We start from the raw sequence: 22218 nt of genomic DNA, 5'->3' as shown, positions 1-22218 counted from the left end.
CCAAATGCCAGTGCTCAGTGTTGGGTTTTGACTTTTCTTTCCTATTTCCTGTTGCTATAAACTGGTGATAGTGAAAGACTAATTACAATCCATTGCCTTTTTTAGTTATTTTCATCAATGTATTCAGACATGTTATGACTCACCTCTGGGGCAAGTGGGACTTGATCCTTGACCACTGCACAACAAGATTTTGAAGTTCAAATCTTACCACTGGCCATGGTGGGATTTGAACACATGTCCCCAGAATGGTAACCTGTGGTATTAGATTACAACACCAATGATTTTTCCACCATACCATCATCTCCTTGACCCCGCCACCTTTCTGATCCTAGATCTGTTGGTGTTACTTTGATATTGAAAGCTACTAGGGAATTATTTTTTTCAAAATGTAATTTCCCTTGCAGGAATGAAGAAGCACTGGATTCCTCAAAGTATTAATTACAAAGCAGTATACTTAACTCTCGGTGGCTCAGTGGTTAGCCCTGCTGCCTCACAGTGCTAGGGACCAGGGTTCGATTCCCACCTCGGGTGACTGTCTGTGTGGAGTTTGCACATTCTCCCCCGTGTCTTTGTGGGATTCTTCTGGGTGCTCTGGTTCCCTCCCACAGTCCAGAGATGTGCAGGTTTTGTGAATTGATCATGCTAAATTGCCCATAGTTTTAGGTCTGTTAGAATGGGGTAAATTTAGGGTAGGGTAATGGGTGTGGATAGAATACTTTTCAGAGGGTTGGTGTGGACCTGTTGAGCCAAATGGCCTGTTTCCATGCTGTAGGGAACCTAATCTTTAAAAAAAACTAAGCTGATAGCTGTCCCATTTGCTAATAAACTTCTCTTTATTGATGGTTAATAACAGTAATTTGCATATTTATAATCAATAATAAAAATTTGCAAAAGTAAGTGTCTTAAAGTTTTCTGATATATCCTTTTAAAATATTGTTTGAAATCCTCAATAAACAAGGTTGACATGCTGTAGAATGTCCGAATAGGTGATGTTTGACCTTTTTTCACCAATTTTGCTTAAGTCCAGAAGTGGATCAGTCAATTGTACAAGTGAAGGGACAATATAGAAAATAGTTTATCCTTTCTGCTCTCTTTACGGACCATGGGATCCATTTGAGAAAAAAGTTTTTCATTTTAATCGGGCGATTAGAATCTGAAGATTTCAAAGTCGCAATAGCTTCTCGACTTGGAAAACTTGAAACTTTGCAACCCTTTTAAATACTCTGACATGAACTTCAAAGTATAATATTGCGTACTACTAATATGGAGAAAATTCCTCCTTGAGTAAAGGATAGAAATATTTTGCTTATGTCAAGTTGGTGCACTGAATCCATTTAAAAAGTACATTTTCATGTCAGGAAGCCAGAAAAACTTTCTGAGAAAATATAGAGCCATGTTAGAGCAAGTTTCTGTGGAATTAATGCATTTCTAATTATTCATTAAAACAAATTTAGACTGAATTGTTCCTCCAAAGATCTATGCAATTGGATAGAATGATTCCCTGAATCACGGAAATTTGATTTTTTCTTTGTGAAGAGAAATCTCTATACCAATAAGAAGTTGAAAAAGTGGAGTAGTAATGATTTTAGAAATACCAACAAATGTAAAAACTCCAGGAGAAATAATGAATAAACATAACCAACTTTGAAAGTAGAAGTTTTCATCTCAAGTGACTCACAGTTAATAAGGCAATAGAAATATTTCCTAGTTATCCCAAGTTTAAGATCATAAGCTTGCCATGATTAGTATTTGTTCCTGCTGTTATCATTAGGAAGTAAATTTGGCATCATTTTGGAACATATGATATATTGTTAAACGGGAATATAAAATGAATCTTGTGGATTGCTGTTTAATGAGTGATATTATTTCCACATTATTCAGGCTCTCAAAACTGAATTGCAATGTTTTCTAACTCTTGCCTCCATGTTTTGAAATACTTTGTTAGGATAATCATATCCGCATTTTAAGGTTTTGAAAGTGCAGATCCTGTCATGAAATCCATCTATTTTGCAAAAATTCAAATCTTTGTAAAACCTTGCTAAATTTTAATCTTTTTGGTAGTCTAGTTTAAGACCCAAGATAGTAGCTGTTACATCTTGCAAAAAAAATCAGATTTAAAAAAACAGCAATGTTTTCTTGGGAATAATATTCATTGGCAGTTTTCAGAAGACTGGACAAGATTTTATATTGTACTCAATAACTTCATGATCGATCTTTCTTTTTCTGTGTGTATTGTAATAAACTAAAGAAGTACTTGCCACCCCCTGCTCTTTATCTTTTCGTAATGTAAATGAGTAAGACTGGAAAATTGATTGCCCTTTCTTATTTTCCTTCCCTACAGGGAACTAGACAATAATGAAATCTCAGGAATAATAGAAGATACAAATGGGGCCTTTGTTGGCTTGGATGGTCTGAGCAAGCTGTGAGTATCTCATCTTTTGAAGTCAGCCAAACTGCATGCATGAAAAGCTTATTCTTTTACAGCCATTGTTCTTGTGCTTGAGCTTTGAATAGGAACTTTGGGAATTAGGCTCATCTTTATGCTCAAGAAAATGATGAGATGCAATGACTTGTAATTAGCTATTCAGTTCAGAAGTTGCAACAGGGTGTACTTAACTATCTGTGCAACTATAAAATCCAAGGGATAGAATCCTGGAAATTAACCATACCTCAAGATATTCGTGGCATATCAGTTTAAAGAACCCACTGTCAAATATGCATGGTCAATTCCACTGTTGACTGTTGGATAGCCTTTGAAAATGATGTAAGATAAAGTGGGGATGACATGAGCGTCTACTTTAGTTTAAACTGAGTATTTATATTGGAGTCTTGATCAATGCTACCTTTTTAATTTTAATGCAAAATTTAATTTTTGCATGTTCCCTTATAATTTTTTTTCTGTGCAGCTCTGCAAATGCTGTATCTATGACTTCACAAGATTTAAATGATGCCATTTGGCTGTAATGAGGCCATGCCGCTATGAAGCTTAGTGAGAACATATGTTATAATATACCAAATTATGTATTACAAAATCTTTAATATGTAACTGTCATTGAGATCAAGATGTTGATGCAATGCATTAGCATTTTTACAGAATTACAAAAGGCCAAGGGAAAAGTCCTGTAATCCATGATAAGACAAGCACCTGTACAATATCATCTTGTGTTTATATTGTGCTTTTAAACGTGGTAAATATCCTAAGGTACGGCACAGGAGCATTATCAAACAAGGTTTGACAACAGGTTGTATGAGATATTAGGCAAAGGAGGTAGGTTTTAATTTGCACCTTGATGGATGAAAAAGAGGATTAAAAGCAGAGAGGTTTAGGCAAGGACCTCCAGAGCTTTAGCTGAAGGCACTGCCAGTGGTGTAGTGAATCAAACCAAGAGTGCTGAGAAGCCTAGCACTGGGGGATCACAGAAATTAATTAGCGTAAGACACAACTTTTTTTTTCTGTCTTTTTAACATTCGTTTCATCACCTTCTGTAGCAGTTGCAGTAATCCATGCATCCTATTCAGTCCTGTTTGAAGTTGTACCCCTTCACAGGAAATACCTACATCTGAGCAATGCTGCTTTCATTTTTAACAGAATGCTTCTCCTCCAACCAAAGTATGCACGTGTCTGTCCCCATGGATTTTGTCACTTTGCACACTACACAATACTAGTGTTCAATGATTTCACTTTTTCAAATGTTGCGTTTGCTTGTCGTATTTGCTGTAGATTAATGGAAGAATTGATATATTTACATGTATTTATCAACTTCATTTACTTTATTTTGCATTGCTAGTGTCATTTTACTGTTTTAAAGATGGTTGTAAATGGCATTAGATATTTGTGCTTGGATCACCTCTGGTACAAATTAATTTCTGAAAAATTTGCCCATCCCTCCTGTGCAAAAGGTAACAGATTTGGGGTGGTGCAGTGACTCAGTGGTTAGCACTGCTGCCTCACAGCACCAGGATCCAGGTTTGATTCCAGCCTCCACTGTCTCTGTGGAGTTTGCACATTCTCCCAGTGTCTGCGTGGGTTTCGTCCGGGTGCTCCGGTTTCCTCCCACAGTCCAAAGATGTGCAGGTCAGGTGAATTGGCCCTGCTAAATTGCCCATAATGTTAGGTGCATTAGTCAGAGGGAAATGGGTCTGGGTGTGTTACTGTTCGGAGGGTCGGTGTGGACTGGTTGGACCGAAGGGCCTGTTTCCACACTGTAGGGAATCTAATCTAAGAAAAATATATGATAGGCTGCAGCTGTGTAGGTAAAACTTGCCCAAAAGGATGTTTTTCAGAAGTTTTCCACATGTCAGCGCTGGTGAGCTAAAACTTGCTAATGTCTTACACAATGAAAAGTGATTGTGGCTGTTGAAAGTTTCACTTTGGCCCCAGGGCATCATCGCTGGAGTTCTTCTGATCAGTGTTTTAATATCCAATCATCTTTATTTTACTTTGTCATTGGCCTTCTTTCTCCTTCACCCTCCAGTCATATTTTGGAAACTTTGTCAATGATTGCAAGATTCAGTTCCACTTGCAGTCCCTCAGATCATACAGCAGTCTGTACTCACATGCAGCAAAACCTGGACAGCATTCATGTTTGAGAGATAAGTGCCAGGTAACAATCATGCCACATAAGTGCCAAGCAATTCCTCCAACAAGAGGAAATATTACCATCTCCTGTTGACATTTAGCTGACATTACCATTGCTGAACCCCTCCTTCAGTCAACACCCTGAGGAATACAATTGACCAGACACTGAACTTGTAAGGTTCCCTGATTTGTGTAGCCAATGAATAATTCACCTGGCTCATCAAAACTTACCACCATCTACAAGGCGAAAGTGAGGACTGCAGATGCTGGAGTCGTGAGTGTGGTGCTGGAAAAGCACAGCTGGTCAGCAGCATCCTAGGAGCAGGAGATTCGATGTTTCGGACATAAGCCCTTCATCAGGAATGAGGCTTGTAGGTCGGGCTGAGAGATAAATGGGAGGGGGTTGGGATTGTGGGGAAGTGACTGGGAAAGTGATTAGGTGGTGAAGGTGAGGGAGAACTTGATAGATCAGAGGAGGTCGGTGTCGAGTTGGAGGCTTGGGACTGGGACATTGTAGGGGGAGGGGAAATGAGGCGTTGGGTAATCAAGACAGGATGCCACCTTGCGCATCATTTTAGAGAGCATCTCTGCACCCACCGACCCGTAGCTGAACACTTCAACTTCCCCTCCCACTTCATCAAGGATATACAAGTCTTGGGCTTCCTCCACCGTCAAACTGTTACCACCTGACGCCTGGAGGAGGTACACCTCCTATTCCACCTTGGGACCCTGCAACCACACTGGATAAATGTGCATCTCAACAGCTTCCTCGTTTCCCCAACTCCCATAATATAATATCCCAGTCCCAAGCTGTGCTTTTCCAGCACCACACTCTCGACACCATCTACAAGGCCCAAGTCAGGTGTATGGTGGAATATTCTCCACTTGCTTGAGTGAGTGCGACCACTCAAGAAACCTATCATCATTCAGTACAAAGCTGTTAACTTGATTGGCTCTCCCTCCACCACCACTGCATTAGTGGTAAATGTGTAGAACATAGAAAAGTACAGCACAGAACAGGCCCATCAGCCCATGATGTTGTGCTGAAGATTAATCCTAAGTAAAATCAAATTACTTAACCTACGCACTCCTCAACTCACTGCTATCCAGCAGTCGCTTAAATGTTCCTAATGACTCTGCTTCCACAACCACGGCTGGCAACGCATTCCATGAATTCACATCTCTCTGCGTAGATGTGTGACATCTAAAAAAAATCATACTGCAGCAATTGAAGATTTTTATGATGCCAGTTTCCAAACCTGTGATGCCCATCGTCTAAGAACAAGGGGAAAAGCTGTATCGTAACACCAACCTGTAAGTTTCTCTGTCAGGGCAAACATCATCCTGAATTGGAAATGTATTGTCATTCATTCACTGTTTCTGAACCAAACTCCTGGAACTACATTTCTATTGGAATTATGGGTGTACCTATGCCACACAAAATACTGTGGTTTAAGTAAATAGCTTACCATGACCATGACCCTTTGTAATGGAAATGATTATTGATTTTGCCACCCACATCCTTCCTATCAACTAATGTAAGAGAACCTCAACTATTAAATGTGTATACCTTTTCCAGTGGGATACAATTGAAAGTTACTCTGGAATGGATAAAGTGATTTATCTTAAAGAATTTTCCCTCCTTGGTCAAGGATACTCCAGTTGCAAAGTCTTCATTCTTAGCCTGATCCTAGTTGAATCAACCAGCTCTAGCATTTTTCTGGCCTGTGTGACTTCACTCTCCTGGAACAAGATTACTTACGTTAATGAAGAGAGTTTGTCATGCTATTTGTTAAGTTTTTGGAGGAAAGAGAGAAGCCTTTCAGCATAGTTATACTGTCTAAAATCATTCTAAAGCAGAGTCTAGCTTAATTTTAGTAGTTTGCAGGGTGTCGTTATTTTATGGGGCTACAAGTTTAAGTGTTTCAAAAGGTTTGCAAGGGCAGAAAATAAAGCAGAAGCAAGTAGATTTGGCTGGAAGATTTTGGAGTTATTTGAGTATTTTCTCTGGTGTAATGCTGGAGGCTGCAGCTGTCAGCACAGTTAATCTAACCTGTTATTTGCTGCTGATTACTGGACAGATTTTTATTTTTACTTTTTATTTTTTGGTACTTAATTTAATTTGAGCCACATGGCTTTCTTTTCTTGCAATTCATGAGTTCTTAAGTCATTCTTTCGAAGCAGTAGAGCCCAGTACTGAATTTGTACTTTTAATCTTGGAGCAGTTCAAGTTACCTCCTCTACGTATAATTTCTTGATCCAATTTTGCTGAACTAATTGTGCTTATTCTTTTTCTATTCATCTCCTGTATATGTTTGCGAAACTGCAGAACACTGTTTGGAAACGAGATCAAATCTATAGCCAAAAAGGCATTCATAGGCCTGGAGGCCCTCGAACACCTGTGAGTATCCCATAATACACCGAGTTAGCAGTCTGCCAACAGTGGCTGCTTTAGAAGGCTGCTAGCAATTTAATAGCTTCTTTGTAAACTGAGAAGAAGTTGAGTTTGCAGAGGCCATCTGCTTCCTTCTGGTTATAGCCTAAACTTTGGTTATATTTTTCTTTTGTCCTTAAGGCATTAAAGTAGAACCTCACATACTAGATAATTAAATTCAGTGACTTACCCGCACCCTGCTCAAATTTTTCTTTTGCTGATCTAGTTTCATAATTTTTGCATGGATTTCATGATTTTTATTTAGATGAGAAAGCTAATTCTCAAATAAGATCTTTTCCTGATTGCTACTGACTCATGAGAATCATTTTGTAGTCTTTCCAGACTGTTGATTATTGTGACATGACATAGAGTGTAACATATTGTGGTGGATGGAAGATAGGCCAGCTAACCGGAAATAATCGGTATAAATGGGTCATTGCCTAGTTGACAAAATACAGTTACTTGTGTGCTACAGGATCAGTGCTGAGGCCTCGATTTTTTACAATTTGAAAATGATTTGAATGAATGGATCAAAAGTAGGTACAGTTAAATTTACTGTTGACAGAATTTATTGATTCACAATGTAGAAAAGTTATGAAGAGGACATAAGAAGGCTACAAAAGGATGTAGATACTCAAGTAAATGAGCAGAGGCTTGGCAAATGGCGTATAATATGGGGAAAATGTAAAATTGTACATTTTAGCAGAAAAAATTAAGAAAACTGCCTTATCGGAATGTTGAGAGATTGCATAGAGGTCTGGGTGTTCTAGTGCACGAATCAGATATCGTTAGTATGCGAGCACATAAATCAGTTAGGAAAGCTAATTGAATATGATTATTTCTCGCATGTGGAATTGAATACAGAAGTAAGAAGATTATGTTCATTTATACAGGACATTGGTGAGGCCACATCTAGAGTACTGTGTACAGTATTGGTGTCTCTATATAAGGAAGAAATGCAGTCCTTTTGGAAGCAGCTTATAGAAGGTTTACTAGACTTCAAAAACAACACTGAGAATTGCTGTTTGTTTTACAATGAGCAGTTGTACAGGATAGGCTTGTATCCACTAGAGTTTTGAAGAGTAATCGCTAACCTGATTGAAACATACAAGATCCAGGCAGATTTAATTGTTTGGATGTGGAAAAGAGGTCTTTTACAGAAAAAAAGAGAGCTAGGGATCACTGTTTTTTTTAAAAAAAATCCATTTCTGTCAGATGGCTGAGAGTTTTTGGAATTCTGATCCATGAAAGGTAATGGAAGCAAGTTTTTCTCACATTTTTAAGGCATAGTAGATTCTTGATGAGCAAGGGGTGAAAGGTTATCTGGAGTAACCGGAATATAAAGTCGTCAGATTAGTCATGACTGTGAAACAGGCATGTAAGGTTAATTGGCCACCTTCTGCTCCTAATTCACATCTTTATATGAATTGAAGATAAACAAAAGCATTGGAGAAATATCTTGTCAAAATATTTTATTTGTAATTTTAAATATTCATACACTAGTGACACAAAACTGAAATTCCCACCATTTGTACTGTTAGTTTCCTCAAAATCTAGAATCCGTCTTTACAGACAGTGGTGTTACCAATACTTAAAATGATGTTATTTGTGGCTTATGAAACAATGAATTCTAGATCTATAATAGTCTACTGTACCTAATCTCCAGTATTCGAGTATTTTTGATGATTTATTGAGAAAAAAATGTTGGGATTTAATTTTTTTTTGTTAGAACAACTCACTTCTATCCAGTCAGATTTCTGTGTTTGCTTGCAACTTTTATATGAAAACTAATGTTCCAAGTTAGGAGAAGACATGCATTTCAATTGCCCTTCAGAACTTTCTCTCTAGTAATGAAGTCAGATACACCAGCCAGTTTATATATAGTTGGTTATTCAATGACATAGTGAGTAACTAATGTGTTTTTAGTGATGTCAGTTAGTTGACTGACCAGTATTATCTAATGCTTTAGCAGTACACTTATGCCCTTTCGTAAATAGATCTGTGGAATTTTTTTCAATGCCTACCTGAGAAGGCTAGATTCTTACACTTCAACTGAAAAGATTGTTGCAGCAGCAAAGGTTCAGCACTCCTTTACTACTGTACTGAAGTGTTAGGTGACACTTCTATTGTCCATAGTTAAATGGGTTCAGTATTGTGTTTGGTTTGTCTCTTCAGTTTGCTTATTAAACTTTACATTATGCAGATGTACTTGAGTGAAATGTTTGAGCAAATCTTGCATTTGTCAACCTTATCTAAACTAATTTTAACTATGTACTTCTTTTATACAAAACAGTACTTTACTCAATGGGCTTATCTATATTACTTTAGGGCATTGTTGGGTAGAATCATATTCCAGAGGGGTTTTGGGTCTGGCAGCATCCATAGAAAAGGAAATCTGAGTTAACCTTTTGAGTCCAGTGACGCTTTGTCAGAATCAAAATTTGAAAAGTTCCTTGTATCTAGAATCATTTCCCTGACCACTTCTACACTGTTTCCAACACCTTTATGTCCTTTCTAAGTTGTGGTGACCAGAACTAGATGAAATACTGCAGCTGTGGAAGCAATAGTCACAAGTTCAACATAACCTCCTTACTGGTGTACCTTATGGTTCTGTGAACAAAGTTTAAGATATACAAGCTTTGTTAATTATACTGTCAACCTGTCCTGCCAATTTCAAAGACTATACACTCTGTCCCTTTTATTCCTAAACATTTTTTTGTCGTACTCTTTTTTTTAATGTATATTGTTTTTCTTACCAAAATCAGTCACATTTTACTGCATTAAATTTCACTTCCCATCTGTCTGCCCATTCCACCAACTAGTATACATGTATGTCCTTTCCAAGTTCTACATCCACCTTCACCATGCATAATGTTTCCAAATACCTTATTTGCTAATTTTAAAGTTATGTCCATTGAACAGTAACGTATATCGGGACAAGCTATGACAGTAATGTATATTGGGACAAGCTGTCATATTTATATTTTTGAATGTGATTGAATAGGGCAAACTTGAATGACTCCAGGTATGGGTTAACTTTAGATTCTCTTCCTTGACCCTCCAAAATAAATTGCTGAAAGGCCTGTGCAGTTTGTCAAATATCTCTTCAGCTCAGAAGTAAAAGGTAGATATCAAGGTGTACACATACAGTAGACTGTATAAATGTAAGATTAAGTGGATGATGTTTTTCTTAAATGAACAAATTAGCTATTTTACCTTGGAAAATTTTGAAACAGTGGCGACATATAATTTCTCCTTCTACAGAAATCTGGGAAACAATATGATCAGGTCAATCCAGGAAGAAGCATTCATCAAAATGAAGAATCTGAAAGAACTGTAAGTAAATAGAAATGTGTCACACTAACTGGTTTGAAATTTGTTTTGGCTGGAAGTAGTCTAATGGACACTTTGGAATAGGGATCTTTTGAGGCTTTTTTTTTGTAGTTACAAATGCAAAATGCATTTAAAATAATGTAGTTCACTGAATTGAATTTTCTGTTTTAAATTGCATATCACTAAACATGAGAATGTTTCAATACTAGCCTGTTCAGTATTATAGAGTTTTTAAAAAAAATACTTCAAATAACCTTCCTTTATGAACTTAGAAGTAGAACCTGAATCAGTTTTATTTGTACAGCTGAAAATGTGCATATCACAAAAAAAACTGTTTGTATCAGCATGAAATGTTAGTTCACTAACTATGAAGAACCTGATTTTTAAATATCTGAAAATTATGTTAGAAAGAAATGTTACCAGTTTAAGTAGTGTATAATAGCCAGTTTCTTGAAAAATTTGATATTTTCATTTGGAAGATTTTCAACCAATAACAAAAAGCTTAATTTTAGGAATCAGATGTAGTGGGAATTTCACTTGAGGATCAAATTGATCAGAGGCAGGGAGAGGAGTGGCCAATTTTATGGCTAGGCTGTCATCATGATAATTTTAAAATTTGTGCACAAGATCATAAAAGGTTTGTGCTATAAGTAATTTACATCTGCATTTCTTTATCGCTTCTATTTTGGTCAAATTTTAATTTTTTTTGAGGTGGTGACTAGGATAGTGCATATGAGGGTATATATAGATCTTTATATTAATTTTAGAAAATGTTTGAAAAAACTTCTGTCCATGAAGACATTAGCAAAAAACAAGTGTCCTGAATTCGAGGAAACCAGAGGTCAGGTGAATTGGCCATGCTAAATTGCCCGTAGTGTTAGGTAAAGGGTTAAATGTAGGGGTATGGGTGGATTACGCTTCGGCGGGTCGGTGTGGACTTGTTGGGCCGAAGGGCCTGTTTCCACACTGTAAGTAATCTAATCTAATCTACGGCAATTTGAGAAAGGCAATTTGATAATATTATTGCCAGCTCCTTTAAAAAAATATGTTTAAGTAAATGCTGTCTTGCTCTTTCTTCATACCCGAGTATGATGGCCATTTTCAAGCATATATCCAATTCCCTTTACATAATTCCAACAAACTTTTAGTCAGTGAGTTCTAGGTCATCACAATTTGCAGCTACTTTTGTTAATTATTGCAATTCTTATTCGAATGTTTCCAATCTCCTACCAGTGGAAACAGTTTCTTGCATCCTAGTCTATCAAGACTCTTCATAATTTCAAACACCTGTCAATTTCTTCTTCATCTCTCTGCTCTAAGGATAATGAACTCAACTTCTTTAGTCTATGGATCCAACTTAAGTACATGTTCCTGCTGCTATACTAATCTATTTTCTCAGCAGCCTTTCTGAGGCCTTGGCATTTTTTCTGTAAAATTGTTCTCAAAGTTTGACATGCATATCCTGACCTAAGATCTAATTTAGAAAGCACCAATATATAAATCACAGGGACACCTTACTTCACTGATCTTCTCAACTTTTTTAACCAGCTTCAAAGATTTGCCTGTGAATCCACTTATCCTGTCTTTACAAAAATTATGTTGGCAATTAATTGACTCATATTTGTAAGTGCTAACCAACTTGACCATGATAACATATTGTTTGAGCTACAGATTCTGGCTGCTTGTACATGCACGCATTCTTTAATTTGGAAGAACTGGGAACTTTTCATTTCACATTCGAACTAATGTATTTCTGGCAAATGCATTAAGGCTGCTCCATTAATCATAACTTTATTTAAGCATCTAATAGAATTACAGAAATAATGTTCAGACATTAATGGTTAAAGTATTTCTACAGATCAATGAACAGTGATAGCTTTTTATGTGACTGCCAATTAAAATGGCTGCCACAGTGGCTCATTGAAAAAGGCTTCCAATCCAGTATAGTCGCTACATGCGCTCATCCAGAATCGCTAAAAGGCCAAAGCATCTTCATTGTCACTGCAGAAAGTTTTGTTTGTGGTAAGTTTTTTTTTGAAGGAATTAAAAGCTTTTGACTAATTGTGGGGCATATTTCTGCTGAAGTTGTCTTTGTCTTAATATTTAGTCTAATTTTAGCTGTTCTTGAATCACATGACTGACCTATTTAGTTGGTTCACTTAGCTTCAATAGTCCGTTTGCTAATGAAATATAAAGGTATGCTGCATGAATCATGATATAATTTGATTGAAATTACTTAAAATGCAGTTCTTCTCCAAGATTGACCTGATGTAAGTGCTCTTCAAATAGTGATCTAGAATTGGTTACAGAGAAGTATGTGGTTTTTGTAGATATAACTTCTGGAATGGTCAGGCCAAGTAGAAAATTGCTTATCTTTAATACCCACTTGATGCAATTGTTATTGAAAATTTGCTGTCTCGAAGAAGCTGTGTTCTGACTATTGCATATTGATTTGATGCATGATACCAAACTATCCTCTTACTTTTAAAATGGGCATAAAGAGGATTGCTCAAGATTTTGAGAAAATGTTCACTGTGATATTCAGTGACTTTGCATATGACTTGAAACGGTATAAAGAATTCTAAATTGAAAACAACTGTTCACTGCAGATTTTGCAGCAATAGTATTGAATTTAACATAATTCTTTTACAATGTTACTGAGTTTCATTATCTAGTCGTCTTTATTGTCTGATTTGATGATTCCAGTGTTTGAATATTGAGAAGTCATGTCTTTTGTCATTTGTTAAGTCTAAGGAGGACAAAAACAAAATATTTTACTATGCAAATTTATTTAAAATTGACCTTGTTGATTCTGCTAGCTTAATGTGGATCCTTTCCCACTTGAAATTTGAAATCCTACACCTTTGGCCATTTTGGATATACCCCTTATATTCACTTCATTATGTGTTGATTTTATCACTATTTGTTTTATTTCTGCAACAGCCTCTTGCCATCCAAAGCCATATACATTGTTTCTTTAAATTGAAATTTATGTTTTCTATTTAACTATTCAGATGACTTTCCAAAGCCTCAGATCATAGTTCAACCTGAGACAACCATGGCTATGCTTGGCAAAGATATACGTTTCACTTGTTCTGCAGCAAGCAGTAGCAACTTTCCGATGATATTTGCCTGGAAGAAAGATCATGAAATTCTTCACACTGCTGAGATTGAGAACTTTGCACATGTGCAGGCAAAGGATGGTGAAGTAATGGAATACACAACCAGTCTTCTTTTAAGAAAAGTGAAATTTTCAGATGAGGGAAAATATCAGTGTATTATAACTAACAACTTTGGCTCGACCTACTCCAATAAAGCTAAGCTTACAGTAAATGGTGAGTATAAGTAGGATAAACACTTAATAAGTTCACAATTCTACTAATTTTTACGTCAGTTGTTGCTAAACATGCAAGTTTAAGTTAATAATACCAAATACAGAAGAATAACTGGCTCCATAAATCTTGCAGATGTTTGTTTTTATATAGGAACAGGAGAAGGCCATTCACCTCTTTGAGCCTGCTCTGCTATTATTCCAGATCTTTGCTGATCATTTACCTCAATGCCATATTTCTGATCTACCTCCCTACCCTTTAATGTCATCAGTAATTAGAAATCTATCAATGCCTTGAACAAACTTAATGACTGGGTTTTTGCAGCCGCCTTAGAGAATATCAAAGATTTGCCCAAAGATCTGAGTGAAGTTGTTCCTCCTCATCTCAATCTTAAAAGGCTTGTCATTACTGAGAATTGTATTCTCTGGCCTCAAACCACACAACCAGAGAAGTGTCCTCTCCCCGCCCCCCCACCACCCCCGCAAATATTCTAGCTTCAAAAAACTTAAGTTTCTAAGGTGATCCCATATCCTTTCTAAGAAGCTCCAGGGAATCAGGCCCAGTCTCCTTAATCCTTCCTCATAGTGTAGTTCTGTCATTCCCAGAAAACTATTTGTGAGCCTCCACTGCACTGCCTTATGTCCAGTATATCCTTTCTTGGAAAAGGGGACCAGAATTATACAAAATACTCACCAGTGTACTGAACACTTGAAGCAAGACTTCTCTGTTCCTATACTTAAATCCTGTTGTGATAAAGGTTAATGTCACTTGTTTTTCAAATAGCTTCCTGCACTTGCAAGCTAATTTTCAGTGACTTATGACCAAAGACACCTAAATCCCTTTGGTAACCAACACTTACCAACTCTCTCAATAACCCTGTACCTTTGTTCCTACTATGAAAGTGAATAACATTCATTTATCCATATCCTATTATATCTGCCATGCTCTTGCCCACTTTAGTCTGTTTAAATTCCCTTTGCATCCTCCTCGCAATTCAAATTCCCATCAGTCTTTTGTACAATCTCCAAATTTGCCTGAACTCCAAATCACTGATATAGAGTGGTGCTCAAGCACTGATTCTTGTGGTTCTCAAATTGTCACATCCTATCAGTCTGAGAATAAGCAGTTCATTCATACTGTCTGCTTTTTTTTGCACGATAACCAATTCCCTGTCCTTGCTAGTATATTACCCACAAACCCATGCAATTTTAACTTTATTTACTAAGCTCCCAGGAAGGACTTTTTAAAAAAAAGTATGCTTTATGTTCAACTTGCAGACAACTGACAAGATCCTATTGTAGGGAAAACTTCCAGTTCAAATGCATCGCTAGCAGTGCAATAAAATTCCAAACTTAGTGACCTTTTTGTGATATTTGTTTGCTTAATGATAACTGAAAATCTGACACCTCTACCTCCATTTTCTCCCCCTGGGTTGGAAGGAAATAAACCCACAAAAATTGAAATTCATAATTCATCTTCAACTTGTTTAATCAGCAATGTTTTTTGAACAAGCTTGAACATTTTATGTTTACAGTGTTACCGTCATTTGTTAAGACCCCAAGAGATATTACGATTCGAACAGGAGCCAATGCTCGTCTTGAATGTGCTGCCACTGGTCATCCGACTCCACAAATTGCATGGCAGAAGGATGGTGGCACAGATTTTCCTGCAGCTCGAGAAAGGCGAATGCACGTGATGCCGGAAGATGATGTTTTCTTTATCGTGGATGTCAAAATTGAAGACATGGGAGTTTATACTTGTACAGCTCAAAATATTGCTGGGGCCATTTTGGCCAATGCCTCACTCATGGTGTTGGGTAAGTGGATTCAGCATTTATGTTTTATTTAGGGTTACTGCTACGTAGTGTTTAAATGCTTACTCCTACTTACTAATTGTACTGTCACTTTTAAGTTAGTAAATGGCCATGTAAGATTTGTTTTACTGTTCTCGCTCTCCTATCACTAACTTGATAATATAATCTTTGTATGAATTGATAGATGTCAGTTGTGACAAATACACAGGGAAAAGCAAACAAACTGTTTCCTATTAAAGTTCTGACCTAATATTTGTAAGAAGAAACACTAATCAAAACTCTTCTTGGTTAGATTTTTCCTTTTTAAATTTTTGGGGAGATTTACAATTTTGCATCTATTGTTCTCTGAATTGTTTGGGTTGATATTGGTATCTTGCCTGTGTCCTGTAACGAGTCTATTTCATATTCTGTCTCTTCAAGATCACACTTGTTTATTGAATGAATGGAGGTGTTTCACATTGTATTCTTAGCATAAATAAAATTTCTAAAAGGAGGACCCACCAATGTATTTGATCAAAGTGTCAAACATCAGATAAAAGCACATGGTTGTGCAATAGATCAGATGAATGGACAGAATATAATTAATGGCAAGATTAATCAGGAGAACTAAATTAGTATGAGGGAAGCTAGCTCGAGATGTAAATACATCTCTTAAAAAGTAAATAAAGTGAAGATGGTCCCTCCATAGAATGTGTGTTAATAGATATTAATGAACAAATATTTTATCTGTTTTCATTTCAGAAGATAAATAATTACCATAAATAAATGTAAATCAGGAAAAAGAGAGGAATTTGGTGGAATTGGTACTGATGATGGACATGCAGGCTGACAAGTTCCCTGAGTTCTGATAAACTACATTCTAGGGTCTTAAGAGGTGGCTAAGTAGGTAGTAGATATGTTGATGGTAATTTTCTAAGATTCCCTAGACTCTGGAGAGATTCCATCAGACTGGAAGTAGCAAATGCAACTTTTATTCAAGAACAGTGTGAGGCAGAAAATGAGATGCTGTGGATCAATTTGTCTGTCAGTCATGGGGAAGATTTACCAATTCTTGAGGTTGTTTTTATTTTTAAAAACTTGAATAAAATAATTTGGAAGAATCAGCATTGATTTGTAAAAAGGAATTGGAGTTCTTTATCCTAAGTACATGTTACGCCTTTAAAGAGATTAGGGAAAACCCAAAGGCTTTCTATAGGTATGTCAAGAATAAAAGGATGACTAGGGTAGGTATCGGTTCAGTCAAGGATAGTAGTGGGAAGTTGTGTGTGGAGGCGGAGGAGATTGGAGAGACATTAAATCAGTACTTTTCATCAGTATTCACTCAGGAACAGGACACTGTTGCTGATGTGAATATGGAATCACAAATAATTAGAATGGATGCCCTGGAAATATGCAGGGAAGAGGTTTTGGGAATATTGGAAAGGATGAATATAGATAAGTCTCCTGGGCCTGATGGCATTTACCCCAGGATCCTATGGGAAGCTAGGGAGGAGATAGCAGAGCCATTGGCCTGGATTTTTATGTCGTCATTGTCAACGGGAATAGTACCAGAGGACTGGAGGATAGCGAATGTGGTCCCATTGTTCAAGAAAGGGAGTAGGGATAGCCCTAGTAACTATAGGCCAGTGAGTCTGACTTCAGTGGTGGGCAAAGTCTTAGAGAGAATGGTAAGGGATAAGATTTATGAACATCTGGGTAGGAATAACGTGATCAGGGATAGCCAGCATGGTTTTGTGAAGGGCAGGTCGTGCCTCACAAACCTTATTGAGTTCTTTGAGAAGGTGACTAAGGAAGTGGATGAGGGTAAAGCAGTAGATGTGTATATGGATTTTAGTAAGGCGTTCGATAAGGTTCCCCATGGTAGGCTAATGCTAAAACTTCGGAGGTATGGCATTGAGGATACATTAGAGGTTTGGATTAGGAATTGGCTGGCTGGAAGGAGACAGAGGGTAGTAGTTGATGGATTATGTTCATCTTGGAGCGCAGTTACTAGCGGTGTACCACAAGGATCTGTTTTGGGACCATTGCTTTTTGTTATCTTTATAAATGATCTAGAGGAAGGACTTGAAAGCTGGGTAAGCAAGTTTGCGGATGACACAAAAGTCGGTGGAGTTGTGGATAGTGAGGAAGGAAGTGGTAGGTTACAGCGGGATATAGATAAGTTGCAGAGCTGGGCGGAAATGTGGCAAATGGAATTCAATGTAGCTAAGTGCGAAGTCGTTCACTTTGGTAGGAATAACAAGATGATGGATTACTGGGCTAATGGTAGGCTACTTGGTAGTGTGGATGAGCAGAGGGATCTTGGTGTCTATGTACACAGATCTCTGAAAGTTGCCACCCAGGTAAATAGTGCTGTGAGGAAGGCATATGGTGTACTGGGCTTTATTGGCAGAGGAATTGAGTTCCGGAGTCCTGAGGTCATGTTGCAGTTGTATAAGACTCTGGTGAGGCCTCATCTGGAGTATTGTGTGCAGTTTTGGTCGCCATACTATAGGAAGGATGTGGAAGCTTTAGAACAAGTGCAGAGGAGGTTTACCAGGATGTTGCCTGGAATGGTAGGAAAATCTTATGAGGAAAGGCTGAGGCACTTGGGGCTGTTCTCATTGGAGAAGAGAAGGTTTAGGGGAGATCTGATAGAAGTGTATAAGATGATTAGGGGTTTAGATAGGGTAGATACTAAGAACCTTTTACCGCTAATGGAGTCAGGTGTTACTAGGGGACATAGCTTTAAATTAAGGGGTGGTAGGTATAGGACAGATGTTAGGGGTAGATTCTTCACACAGCGGGTTGTGAGTTCATGGAATGCCCTGCCCGTATCAGTGGTGAACTCTCCTTCTTTATGGTCATTTAAGCGGGCATTGGATAGGCATTTGGAAGTTATTGGGCTAGTATAGGTTAGGTAGGATTCGGTCGGCGCAACATCGAGGGCCGAAGGGCCTGTACTGCGCTGTATCCTTCTATGTTCTATGTTGACATGCTGTGCTTTGATTTCTATAAGGTATTTAAGATGTCACTAAAGGAACATAAGGAAAATAACCGCCCATGTTAGAGAGGGAACCAGATTATCACAAATGAATGACAGGAGAACTGTATTGTGGTTAGGGGGAGGGAGGTGGTGAAATGCTGAGAACAGTAGTGCATGGAATAAAATGAATATAGACTGACATTTTGGAGGTAAACAACCCCTTCATTGAGTAAAATTTAGTGTGAAAAGTTCCATTGTTCAAATTGGACAAAACCTGGGAGAATGTATACCCCAGTCCAACACCAGCACCTCCAAATGCAAAGTTAAAAATCACACAACACCAGGTTATAGTCAAACAGGCTTATTTGGAAGCACTAGCTTTCAGAGCGCTGCTCTTTCATCACTTGGTTTTATAAAAGTACTTATAGGAAGTCCTGTGTGCGAGAGTGTTGTCTTGTTAACTGAATGAGAAACCAGGGCTTATTCTCAATCGTTAGAATCTCTACAGTGCAGAAAGGTGCTATTTGGCCCACTGAACTTCTGAAAAGCATCACACCCAGACTTGACCCTACTTACCATAGCTAATTCACCTAGTCTGCACAGCCCTAGAGTCTACAGAGCTACTTAAGTAAGGCCAATCCACCTAACCTGCTCATTTTTGGACTGAAACCACAGCACCTGGAGGAAACCTGCACAGACACACAGAGAACATGCAAACTCCACAGAAACAGTCACCTGAGGGTGGAATCAAATCCAGGTCCTTGGTACTGTGAGGCAGCAGTACTAATCACTGAGCCATTGTGTTGTCCTATAGTAATATAGAGTGGTAGCCAATTCTCAGAAATGGAGGCCGAGAAATTGGGGGAAATGAATTCAAGATTTCATAGAATATATAACACCGAAATTGCCCTTTTCTGTCCAGTTTAACATTTAATGTTTCACTCAAGCTTGGAGCTTTCTTTCCTCACCTAAATCTATCAGTGTAACCCTCTATTCCTTTCTTCCTTATAGTTTTTCAAATACAATTTCACTATAATTTCAACCATTCTCTGGTAGTAAGCTACACATTTTCACAAGAATTTCTTGGTAACTATTTTATATTGATAGCTTCTTTGTGCTGTTCACAAAAGAATTTCTGCAAAACATGCCCATTCACATTTATTTTAGCTAGCAGTGCAGCTAATAAAGAAATTGACCATTTCAGGCTTCTCTTCATACCTACCCAGCTGAATCTAAAAGCGCTTTTAGGTAAATTGTGATTCTAATGACATTTATGCCTTAGTTAGACATTTGATGCATTTCAATAAATGTTATTCACACCCACTGACTTCATAAATTAAAATAGTGTCCCTTAAAATTGAAGATGAAAGAATTTCACCTATTCATTTTGTATTCCTAGAAACCCCATCACTGGTTTATGCCCTTGAAGACCAAACTGCAGTGATTGGTGAAACTATAGCTCTGCAATGCATGGCATCAGGAAGCCCATCTCCACGGATAACTTGGTTAAAAGGTGATGAACCTCTGGTGGTTACAAAGAGACATCATTTCACATCTGGAAATCAGCTGCTCATCATACGAAATGTGGTATTGGATGATGAGGGTAAATACACATGTGAGATGTCTAACACCCTCGGCACGGAGCGAGCTCATAGCCACCTCAGCGTTTTACCATCATCAAGGTGTGTTGTGGGACAAAGCAAAAAAGATGGAACTATGACTGTCGGTATTGTCGTCATTGCTGTAGTCTGCAGTATTGTAATAACGTCACTGGTTTGGGTATGCATCATCTATCAGACTAGGAAGAAGAGTGAAGAATACAGTGTTACCAATACAGGTAGGAAAACAAAGGATTTATTATATAATACCATCAGTGTCTAACATACTCAATGCAGCAAGTTGCTCTTAAGCGCAATCATTTTGATTGAAGAAAGAGTAGTTCTTTTGCTACTGGTGCACCTAAATTATGATTAAGTGTCATGTATTTTGTATTTCATCTGTGGTCATCTTGCCAGTGTATTTGATTTCAGTGTTTTAAGTCACTGGAAATGCACTTCTTCCTTGTAGTTAATTTTGCTTAAATTGGAAAATTTTAATCCTGAAGTTTGCTGTGGTTCTGTTCGCCAAGCTGGGAATTTGTGTTGCAGACGTTTCGTCCCCTGTCTAGGTGACATTCTCAGTGCTTGTGAACCTCCTGTGAAGCGCTTCTGTGATCTTGCCTCTGGCATTTGTAGTGGTTTGAATCTGCCGCTTCCGGTTGTCAGTTCCAGCTGTCCGCTGCAGTGGTCGGTATACTGGGTCCACGTCGATGTGCTTATTGATTTGAATCTGTGGATGAGTGCCATGCCTCTAGGAATTCCCTGGCTGTTCTCTGTTTGGCTTGTCCTACAATAGTAGCAACCCAAAGGACTCGCCACACTACTACAACAACTACTATTATAGAAAAAGCCAAACAGAGAACAGCCAGGGAATTCCTAGAGGCATGGCACTCATCCACAGATTCAATCAATAAGCACATTGATCTGGACCCAATATACCAGCCACTACAGCGGACAGCTGGAACTGACAACCGGAAGCGGCAGATTCAAACCACTACAAATGCCGGAGGAAAGATCACAGAAGCGCTTCACAGGAGGTTCACAAGCACTGAGGATATCCCCTAGACGGGGACGAAATGTCTGCAACACAAATTCCCAGCTTGGCAAACAGAACCACAACAACGAGCACCCGAGCTACAAATCTTCTCACAGACTTTGAAATCCTGAAGTTTTTGTGACATTTAGTACTTTAGCATGGCCTTGTCATTTTTAAAAGACATTGTTCATAAACCTTATTTATTCGGAACAGAAAAGTGCTGTCTATTTTAATGGAGAATACACCAACCAATATATCATACCACTGTTCCATCTATGCATTCGATAAATTCACATAGTTATCTTCAGTGATCTGTAATTTATAGACAGCAATGTGACATGTTGACTTCTCAAACTTTGAGTCACAGCTGACAATCGTGGGAAGAAACTAATTTGTCAGTCTGTTGTCTTTGAGTTAGAAGGTCTTGGGTTCAAGATACATTTTTTTTCCCCAGAGATTTGAACACAGAGATCCATGCTCACTGTAGTGCAGTACTAAGACCGTATATAATTATCAGATGAAACATAATTTCTGGTGTGCTGGCCAATGTTTAGCACTAACATTGGTTATCTTATTGTGATAGCATGTGTGTCTGGAAGCATGCTGTGTGCAAATTGCTTTAAGTATCCTACGTTATACCAGTGATTACATTTAAATTGTAAAACACCTTTTGATTGTTCCTAGAGTTGTGAAAGGAGCGATGTAATCCTGTTGTCCTCCTTCACCATTAAAATTCATTCCAACTAAACTATGCAAAATATTGTGCATGACAGTAAAGGTATAATAGTGATATCACAGCTGAAACAGTTTTGATGCAATGTGTGAAGTGGTGCTTCTATTAATTGACTATTCTTTTTCCATAATTAGAACAATTAGATGAGAAAAAGATGGTAACTACTAATCTGTTGATTTTGAAATGATAGCTTATTTTATAATTTTACTTACCAGTTTTTAAGTATAATTTATGAAACATAGAAGTTTACATGACAAGAAGCAGCCCATCAAGTAGCCACCCAACCTAATCCTGCTTTCTGACTCATAGTCCATAATGACAGTTCTTCAAGTAGAGAACCAGAAATACTGAGTTCCAGATCCCCATCACTTCAGGGGTGAAGAAAATACCTTTTT

The 22218-nt window shown here is 37.8% G+C and overlaps 1 protein-coding gene across 2 annotated transcripts in view; it reads left to right on the top strand.

Annotated features, from left to right (window-relative positions):
* Positions 1-22218, top strand: part of lrig1 (leucine-rich repeats and immunoglobulin-like domains 1) — a 117759-nt gene that overhangs the window by 90303 nt on the left and 5238 nt on the right. For both annotated transcript variants that reach the window (XM_060835676.1, XM_060835675.1), the window contains exons 9-15: positions 2342-2422; positions 6909-6980; positions 10278-10349; positions 12205-12368; positions 13361-13681; positions 15213-15494; positions 19856-20293. In XM_060835676.1, coding sequence (XP_060691659.1) covers positions 2342-2422; positions 6909-6980; positions 10278-10349; positions 12205-12368; positions 13361-13681; positions 15213-15494; positions 19856-20293 — 1430 coding nt within the window. The remainder of the gene's footprint in view (positions 1-2341; positions 2423-6908; positions 6981-10277; positions 10350-12204; positions 12369-13360; positions 13682-15212; positions 15495-19855; positions 20294-22218) is intronic.

The sequence above is a fragment of the Hemiscyllium ocellatum genome, chromosome 14 (assembly GCF_020745735.1).
Source record: "Hemiscyllium ocellatum isolate sHemOce1 chromosome 14, sHemOce1.pat.X.cur, whole genome shotgun sequence".
Lineage (NCBI taxonomy): Eukaryota > Metazoa > Chordata > Chondrichthyes > Orectolobiformes > Hemiscylliidae > Hemiscyllium > Hemiscyllium ocellatum.
The sequence above is the reverse complement of the archived record's forward strand: the minus strand, read 5'-3'. Positions and strand labels throughout refer to the sequence as shown.